Below are 9,581 nucleotides of genomic sequence, written 5' to 3'. Positions count from 1 at the left end.
CAGGTCATTTGAATGACATCATACAGTACTGAATCTATAGTAAACATACCCTTCACACAAACACACCCACCACTGCTATCTTCATGCGAATCACTTGCTAGCTTTTGATTGTTTTTCCAGAATCACTCTCGAGAGGAATAATTTGGGCAGTGTGCTGCTTATGTCATCAGTTTTACTTTGTTGCAAAACGCTTTACACCTATTATAAATGCTCACATGCACACTTCACTTGCGCAGAGTGGGAGGGGGGTATGTTGTAGAGAAGACACCAGTTTCAGAACTGAAAATGAATCTTGTGATAGGAGCTTTTTAACAAAGTGAAACATGTCTCTGTCAAGACTGTCCTCTCTTTTTGCAGGTGACTAACATGTGGCTGTGATGTTACATTTGCACATGTTGAATTTAATGGGAACTATCTAACAGAAACTGTTGTCTCTGTCTCGGAGGTGCCTTACCATTTTTTCTCCAGGTGACATCAGACAGGTTTGATGTGAATTGTTGTTTACAGAGACTGAATGTATCACTTATTTATTGCACTCTGACATTCAGATAACAGTTATTGAGTGTATATATGTTAAATGTCCAGAACAGCTGCATCCATGTCTTGCTTCCTCTGCCTCCTCACTCGGTGGACCTCCTCAGCCCTCTCTCTGCTGCTCCTCAGTGTAGTGGGCAGACAGATGGGGCTGGAGGTGGTTCAGGCGAAGGTGTGCTCCAGGTGGGGCGCACCGGATAACAAGAGCCTCTTCCAGGATGGAGATGTGATTATTGGTGGACTTTTCAATGTGTATTACATACCATCACCTGTCGAGCAGGTCTTCACCAAGATGCCACATTATCAGCCTTGCACTGGGTAAAACTTAATCATAACTTATTATTGTTGTATATTTAATGGTTTTATTTTGTTCATATGATGGCAGCACATTGCCCGTATTTTTTACATTTTTCAGTGATGTTTTTGTCAAAATTTAAAATAGGCTTACAAGTGTTGAGCTAGTAAGGTATGCAATATTTGTGGTTTTCATTATGTTTTATAATGGGTCCACTATGAATAAGAATGTTAATGTTATATACATATATACAAACACAGATGTATTAGAGTAGAGATAATTCAATATATTTTGTCTTTTTTGTATGTATTTATACATGTTTTTGGATATTTCTTTGTTTTTATACATGTCCACATTGATTATCTGTCTTTCACTGATCTACATTACTCTAATCACTATTCCTGTGGTCTCAGTTTAGATCTAGAGCCTTTAAAATATATATATGCCATGGCGTTTGCGGTGGAGGAAATTAATGGTAACAGCACCCTGCTACCAGGAGTGAAGCTGGGCTACCGTATACTTGACAGCTGTTCCCGATACCCCTGGGCTCTGCAGGGTGCACTGTCACTGGTCGGAGGAAACACGCACAGCTGTGGTTTATCAGCCTCTATGCCTCGTTCTGCAGATTATGAACAACCCAGAGAGGAAGCAGGTATGAGTTGATATAATTAATATTCAGGTAACATTTGCTATGTCCATGAAAACAACTGATTATTACATAGAAAGACTGTGATTGAGTAATTATATGTCCAATGTTATCAGCAGGTACTAAGCTTGTTCCGTTGCTTATTGGTGCTGCTTCATCAACAACAGGCATATTTCTCTCAAGGATCCTGGGGCCTCTCTCTGTGCCAGTTGTGAGTTTTGTTGTCTTGGAAAAAAACCTCTGATGACTGCATTTTTATACAGACTACATCAAGAGGCTGAAATGATTATTAAAACAAAAATAAAATGGTATTAATTCTCTAAAAGCAATGTCAAAAAGATACTTCTGTTGTTTTTCCATCAGATCAGCTACTTGGCGAGTTGTCCTTGTCTTAGTGACAGGACAAAGTTTCCTAACTTCTTCAGAACAATCCCCAGTGATATCTTCCAAGCCCGGGTCATGGCACAAATGGCCATTCGCTTCCACTGGACATGGATGGGTGCAGTGATAGCAAATAATGATTATGGTCAATTGGCACTACAGGTGCATATTTTTATTATTCAAATGTAAATTGCCTGAAAATGTCTCTCATGTATCTCCTTCATATAGACAGCACAAATTAGCTACATGTGATCATAGTTGTTGTTCTGACCTCTATATTTCAGGTGTTTCAGGAAGAGATTCAGGGGAAAGGAGTGTGTTTGGAATTCATAGAGACTGTGCACAGAGAAACTATAGTGAGTGATGCCCGACGTGCAGCACTCACAATTCAAGCTTCGACTGCAAGGGTGATTCTCATCTTTTGCTGGTATACAGACACAAGGGCAGTATTTTTGGAACTGGCCAAGAGAAATGTGAGCAACTGGCAAAGACATATGTACAGCCTCAGGGTTTCGTTATGAAACAAAGACATATATTTTGTATGAACAAAATCTTGTTTTCCTTGTGGGAATTTATTTCAGTGTCCTCTAACTGTAGGTGACTGACAGACAGTTTCTGGCTAGTGAGGCTTGGAGTACCAGTGATGATCTTCTCCAAGATCTTACCATCTCTAAAGTGGCAAGTGGTGTTCTTGGAGTGGCCATTCGAAGTTCAACAATACCTGGATTTGAAAATTATCTGAGAAGTTTGCACCCAAGTCATCGTCCTGATGATGAATTCTTGCGAGAACTCTGGCAAAAAGAGTTTGGGTGCAGTCCTGGAGCTAAACAATCACATGCAGCACCTCTCTCTTCATATTTATCTTCAGCGCTCAAAACTAGCCATCCATCAAATGTTTTTACTTCATCTCCTGGCAAGAGGTCCCTTCAGAAAGATTCTCTACCACCCTGCAGTGGGACAGAGTCTCTGGAGGGAGTGCAGCATCCCTTCACTGACACCTCCCAGCTAAGGGTGGCATATAATGTCTACCTTGCTGTTTATGCTGCAGCCCACGCCCTTCACAGCCTTCTCTCCTGCCCCAACAGAGACAGCCCTCCTGGTAACAAGAGCTTCACTTGCTCCTCTCCAAAACACATCAAACCCATAGAGGTAAACACGATTATCACTATGTCATCTTATGAAAAGTGACTGTTCTTAAAGCAATGATAATCTTAATGTTGTAAATGCAGTTTTCATGTAGATATTTGTCCAACACTTTCAGCTGTTGCAGCACTTGAACAAAGTGAACGTCACCACACCACAAGGGGAAAGGTTTTATTTCCAAGGTGCCGACATTCCAGCAAAGTACGACCTTGTCAACTGGCAGAGCAGCCCTGAGGGGTCACTCAAACTTGTTTTGATTGGTCGAGTGGATGGGTTTGACCTCCACCTGAATGAGTCAGCTATTCAGTGGAGCACAGGATCCAATCAGGTAGTCAGATCAACATGTTGTCTAAAGGCCATTAAATCATTTGCTGTTGTTCCATTGTCCACTCAGGAGACCATATCTTTGACAATATTAATTGTCTTGTTGTTTAGGTGCCTGTTTCAGTGTGCAGTGAGAGCTGCCCCCCAGGTACCAGAAAGGCCAACAGGAAAGGAGAACCTCTCTGCTGCTTTGACTGTATCCCATGTGCTGAAGGGGAGATCAGCAATAAAACTGGTGAGGAAATCACTTCATAAGACAACAGAGATTCATGTTTGCAACCATCATTTTGCACTTTTTGTTTTGTTTTCCTTCCATCTCTCCTCCTTTTTCCTCTTCCAGGTTCCCTTCACTGTGAGCGTTGTCCATCTGAGTTCTGGTCTAATGTTGAACAAACAGCCTGCATCCCTCGTCAGCTGGACTTCCTTTCCTTTCATGAAACCTTGGGCATTACTCTGACTACAGCAGCTGTGTCTGGTGTCACAGTGACAGCAGCTGTGTTTGTGGTGTTTCTTTACTACCGTAAAACACCTATGGTAACAACCCAGACTAACATAACAGAAAGTTTGTTTTGTGCATTCAATGTTTTTGTCACAATTCTCTCTGGAAAAGTAATGACTGTTTAAATGGCCACATCTTTGTCTGTTATCACCTCTAGGTGCGAGCCAACAATTCAGAGCTGAGCTTCCTGCTTCTTGTGTCGCTGAAGCTGTGCTTCCTGTGCTCACTGGTCTTCATTGGTCGTCCATCAGTCTGGACTTGTCGGTTCCAGCAGGCAGCCTTTGGGATCAGTTTTGTACTCTGTGTTTCCTGCCTCCTGGTCAAAACCATCGTAGTCCTTGCTGTTTTCCGCTCAGCTCGGCCTGGTGCTGAAACCTTGATGAAGTGGTTTGGTCCAGGCCAACAGAGAGGAAGTGTATTCCTCTTCACCTGTATACAGGTATGAATATTGTTGAATAGATTAAATGTTGAGAACATTTTAGTACAGACAGAAAATATAGCAAGCACAGTTGAAATTTAATATCACTGACACATCTTCACTTGTCATTCAGGTTATCATCTGTGCTGTATGGCTGTCCCTCAGCCCCCCAGTGCCTCAACGTGATCTGGGTTTCCAAGGGTCAAAGGTCACCCTGGAGTGTGCCATGGCCTCTGTGGTTGGCTTCTCTCTGGTCCTGGGCTACATTGGCCTGCTGGCCTGCACCTGCCTCCTCTTGGCCTTTCTTGCTCGGAAACTCCCCGACAACTTCAATGAGGCCAAACTGATCACCTTCAGCATGCTGATATTCTGTGCTGTGTGGGTGGCCTTTGTCCCTGCTTACGTTAGCTCTCCTGGGAAATATGTTGTTGCAGTGGAAATTTTTGCAATCCTGGCCTCTAGCTATGGTTTACTGCTCTGCATTTTTGCCCCCAAATGCTTCATCATTTTGTTGAGGCCTGAGAAAAACAGTAAGAAACATCTGATGGCCAGATAGCTTTTCTGGCTTGAATGTGACCATATGACTCTCTTCAAATTTGCCTGGAGGCCTCCCCAATTGCCCTGGCCTTGTATCAAGCATGTGATCTAAATCATGTTAATTCTTTATGTGCTTAGTTGTGTGAAGGAAACAAAATGCCTTAAAGCCCCACATAATTATGGCTCTCATTGGTAACTGAATATCCAAGTTTTCTGCTGTTCATAGAAATATTTTAATGCTATCATACATTATTTATGCACCATTTAGAAAAACAGTTAAATTAAATGCTGTTCACTAAAATTGTCATTAAATTATTTTGGATTCATGTAGTGTGTTATTCTCTTTTTCTGTTTTGAATAAAAACTGTATCTGAACTCAATAAAACTCTCCATCACTTTCTCACAATCTAAAATATTTTGATTGAAATCACAACACATGAAATTAATAGATAATTCATTGAAAAGAAGTGTTGTGCTGCAGGGGATTGAGACATGCATGGTGGCCAGAGTGCAATACAATTGCAATATTACTCTTTAATAATATCTAAAAAAAATAATAACAGTTTTCTTTCAAGTGGTTTTGGGTGTATTATTCTGTTGTCAAGTTAAAAAAAATTGTTAAATTGAAAAGATCAAGAACAAGCATTGTGGTGTGTCAGGCCGGGACTGAATAGAGGACTCAGGTGCAGAGTGGCAACGTAACAGGCTTTTATTGTACACACAAAAACAACCAGTGACCTCTTCGATGAACGTGAAAGCAAGTGGCTATGAAACTTATTCTAGATTGACACGTCCTGGACCAGGTAGTGGCCAGAACTTGAGGGAACAAATTAACCTATAAGAAAAACAACACAAAACGCTCTGAAGAGAGGGATCGAGGCTATAAAATTTAGAAAACAGAAATCGCTCCAGAAGGAGGAAAAATAACAAAACTATCAACAATTATCTCTGAAAATTATGAAACAAAAAGCGCTCACAAGGAGGATAATGATTAGGCTACGAGGTAATTTCGATACTGGACTCTTAGGCTAAAACAACTGAAAAACTCTCACAAGGAGGACTATGAAATATCTAGGACAAAGACTACTAAACCTGAACAACAAAAAAAACACTCACAAGGAGGACTATGATTATACAAGGAAATAACTAAGGAACTCAAAAACTCAGAACTAGACTATGAAAATTTTCAAAACACAAAACGCTCACGAAGAGGATCAAAGGCTTACTTGGCAACTTGAACTATGGCTGTGGATCTTGGGGGGCACGGGTGAAACGACCATCTGACGAAAAACACACTGGCACGGGACAAGGGAGACGCAGACTATTTAAACACATGGAGGGTAATAGGCAACAGGTGGAGACAATAGGTAATCAGGAGGACGCACCAGTGACACATGAGGGAGGGCAAGTGCTCTGAAACGAGAGGAGAGTTAGGTTCACAAAATAAAAACAGGAAATAACAAGACAAAAACCCAAGACGGGACAAACCTCACCGCGGTGTGACAGAACCCCCCCCTCTAGGACCGGCTACCAGACGGTCCAGGCTGGTCACGATGCCGTCTATTAAAGTCCGCAATGAGCGTCTTGTCCTCTATGAAACGGGAGGGGACCCACTGTCTTTCTTCCGGGCCGTAACCCTCCCAGTCGACGAGGTACTGTTTACCCCGGCCCCTGTTGCGCACCGCCAACAGGCGATTCACCTTATACACGAGCCCCCCATCCAGCATCTCCGGAGGAGGAGGGGGAGGGAGGGTTGGGACCATGGGGCTCTCCTTGGCAGGCTTAACCTGGCTGACATGGAAGGTGGGGTGGACCCGGAGGGAGCGTGGCAGGCGGAGACGGACAGCGGCCGGGCCGATGACTTTAGTGACGGGGAATGGTCCGACAAAACGTGGTGCCAGTTTCTTCGAGGGGACCCGAAGGTGCAAATCCTTTGCCGAGAGCCACACCTTCTGTCCGGGTTGGTAGGCAGGTGCCGGGCGTCTCTTGCGGTCCGCTGCTTTCTTGGTCCTGTCCCCCTGGCGAATGAGCACTTGGCGAGCCGCCGCCCAGATGCGGCGGCATCGGCGGACCATGGCATGGGCGGAGGGGACTGAGACTTCGGGTTCTTGGTCTGTGAATAATGGGGGTTCATAACCATATACACATTTGAATGGGGAAAAACCTGTGGCTGACGTGGGTAAAGAGTTGTGGGCATACTCCACCCAGACCAGGTGTTTGCTCCATGTGGAGGGGTTCTGGGACACCAGGCACCGGAGGCCGGTTTCCAGCTGTTGGTTGAGACGCTCGGTCTGGCCGTTAGCCTCCGGGTGGTATCCCGAGGTCAGGCTGGCTCTGGCCCCGATGAGCCGACAGAATTCCCTCCAGAACCGTGACACAAACTGAGGGCCCCGGTCTGAAACAATGTCTTTTGGGAATCCGTGAATTTTGAACACATTGTTAATCATGATTTCAGCCGTGTCTTTGGCTGACGGGAGCTTGGGTAAAGCTATAAACCGGGTCATTTTAGAAAATCTGTCGACAACGGTGAGAACTGTGGTATTACCTTGTGAGACTGGAAGCCCTGTGACAAAGTCCATGGATATGTCGGACCACGGTCTGGAGGGAATAGGCAGGGGTTGCAACAAACCCGTACGTGACCCGGAGGATGGCTTGTTTCTAGCACAGACCGAACACGCCTCAACGTACTCCCGGACCTCCGGCTCCATGGACGGCCACCAGAACCTCCGCGAGATGGCGAACATCGTCCGCCGAACTCCCGGATGGCAGGAAAGCAGCGAGGAGTGAGCCCAGTGGATCACCTGTGGGCGCAGATTGAGAGGGACAAACAACCGATTATCTGGGCACCCACTAGGTGGCGGGGTCTCCCCATTTGCCTGCTTAACCTCCTTTTCTATCTGCCAAGTTACCGCTCCTACCACACAGGTCCGTGGAAGGATGGGCTCAGGTTCCTTGGCAACAGGCTCGGGGTCATAGAGACGTGACAGAGCATCGGGTTTGACGTTCTGGGACCCCGGCCTGTAAGAGAGAGAAAAAGAAAAACGGTTAAAAAACAGCGTCCACCTGGCCTGGCGAGAGTTTAATCTCTTGGCTTTGCGAATATACTCCAGATTTTTATGATCTGTCCAGACTATGAACGGGTGCTCAGCCCCCTCCAGCCAGTGTCGCCATTCTTCCAGCGCCACTTTTACAGCCAGCAGCTCCCGGTTGCCCACGTCATAGTTCCTTTCTGCTTTGGATAGGCGCCGCGACAGGAACGCACAAGGATGCATCTTTCCGTCCTGCTCCGAGCGCTGGGACAGCACAGCCCCGATGCCCTCATTGGAGGCGTCCACCTCCACCGTGAATTGCCGCTGGGGGTCCGGCAGAGTGAGGACCGGCGCTGTGGTGAAGCAAGTCTTGAGCCTCCTGAAAGCGGTCTCGGCTCCGGGTGTCCAGGTGAAGCGCACCTTGGGAGAGGTGAGAGCATGCAGGGGAGCTGCTATAGCGCTGAAGCCCCTGATAAACCGCCTATAGAAGTTCGCAAATCCGAGGAATTGCTGAACCTTCTTGCGGCTATCGGGTGTGGGCCATTCAGTCACCGCACTTACTTTCGCCGGGTCCATCTGCATCTTCCCAGGGGCTACGATGAAGCCCAGGAAAGAGATGGTTTCGGCATGAAATTCACTCTTTTCAGCTTTGACATAGAGCTTGTGATCTAGCAATCGCTGCAATACGACCGAGACGTGCTTCTTGTGTGTCTCGATGTCAGGTGAATAAATAAGGATGTCGTCAAGGTAAACATAAACAAAATGATCTATGAAATCTCTTAAAACGTCGTTGATCATGGCTTGGAATACAGCAGGGGCATTGGTCAGACCGAATGGCATAACTAGATATTCATAGTGGCCACTGGGGGTATTGAACCCTGTCTTCCACTCGTCACCCTCCCTGATCCTAACTAGATGATAAGCATTCCTCAGGTCTAATTTAGTAAAGACTCTGGCCTGTTGGAGCTGATCAAAGACGGTGGACATGAGCGGAAGTGGATAGCGATTCTTAACGGTTATGTCATTTAACGGGCTGTAATCTATACAGGGTCTGAGGGATCCGTCCTTCTTGGCCACAAAGAAAAACCCCGCCCCGGCCGGGGAGGATGACGGGCGGATTAGACCCGCCCTAAGAGAGGTTTGAATGTATTCATTCATGGCCGCTCTCTCAGGGCCGGAGACCGAATACAGTCGGCCCTTGGGAATGGTGGAGCCGGGGATGAGGTTTATGGCGCAATCATATGGTCTATGAGGAGGGAGTGACATAGCTTTGGTCTTACTGAATACCTCACGGAGGTGGTGGTAGCATGCGGGCACGGATGTCAGGTTGGTCTCGGCGTCTGTGGTGACATGAAAAGAGACATGGTTAATGGCAGACGTGTTATTTCCTTGAACTGTGTTGACCCCGCAGTGATCGCTACAGTCATGCCCCCACCCCCTTATAGCCCCAGTTTTCCAGTCTATGTGTGGGTTGTGTCTGCATAGCCATGGATATCCGAGAACCAGAGTCTGTGATGTGGATCTGAACAGGAGAAAGTTAGTACATTCCTTGTGCCCGCTTATAAGCAGTTCCAGTGGCTCAGTGGTGTGCGTGATAAAAAATAGTTCTTTGCCGTCCAGGGCCCGGGCCCGAACAGGGGTGGGCAACGGCATGGACTTTAACCCCAGCTGGGTGGCCAAACCCCAGGACATTAGACTTTCATCGGCCCCTGAGTCAATAAGCGCTTTGAGACTAGTGGTGGTGTTACGGTGGATTACCTTGACCGGGGTGAGGG

At 46.2% G+C, this 9,581-nt stretch overlaps 1 protein-coding gene across 1 annotated transcript; it reads left to right on the top strand.

Moving 5' to 3' along the window:
* Window positions 1–598: 598 nt before the first annotated feature.
* LOC121609276 (extracellular calcium-sensing receptor-like) lies at window positions 599–4,796 on the top strand. The gene is made up of 12 exons (XM_041940861.1): window positions 599–852; window positions 1,243–1,445; window positions 1,595–1,686; window positions 1,839–2,018; window positions 2,141–2,329; window positions 2,454–2,665; window positions 2,810–3,005; window positions 3,118–3,327; window positions 3,435–3,558; window positions 3,664–3,857; window positions 3,980–4,261; window positions 4,374–4,796. The coding sequence occupies exons 1-12, from the start codon at window positions 599–601 to the stop codon at window positions 4,794–4,796; spliced, it is 2,559 nt and encodes an 852-aa protein (XP_041796795.1).
* Window positions 4,797–9,581: the final 4,785 nt, after the last annotated feature.

The sequence above is a fragment of the Chelmon rostratus genome, chromosome 7 (genome assembly GCF_017976325.1).
Source record: "Chelmon rostratus isolate fCheRos1 chromosome 7, fCheRos1.pri, whole genome shotgun sequence".
Lineage (NCBI taxonomy): Eukaryota > Metazoa > Chordata > Actinopteri > Chaetodontiformes > Chaetodontidae > Chelmon > Chelmon rostratus.
This window is presented reverse-complemented; position numbering and strand designations above follow the sequence as displayed.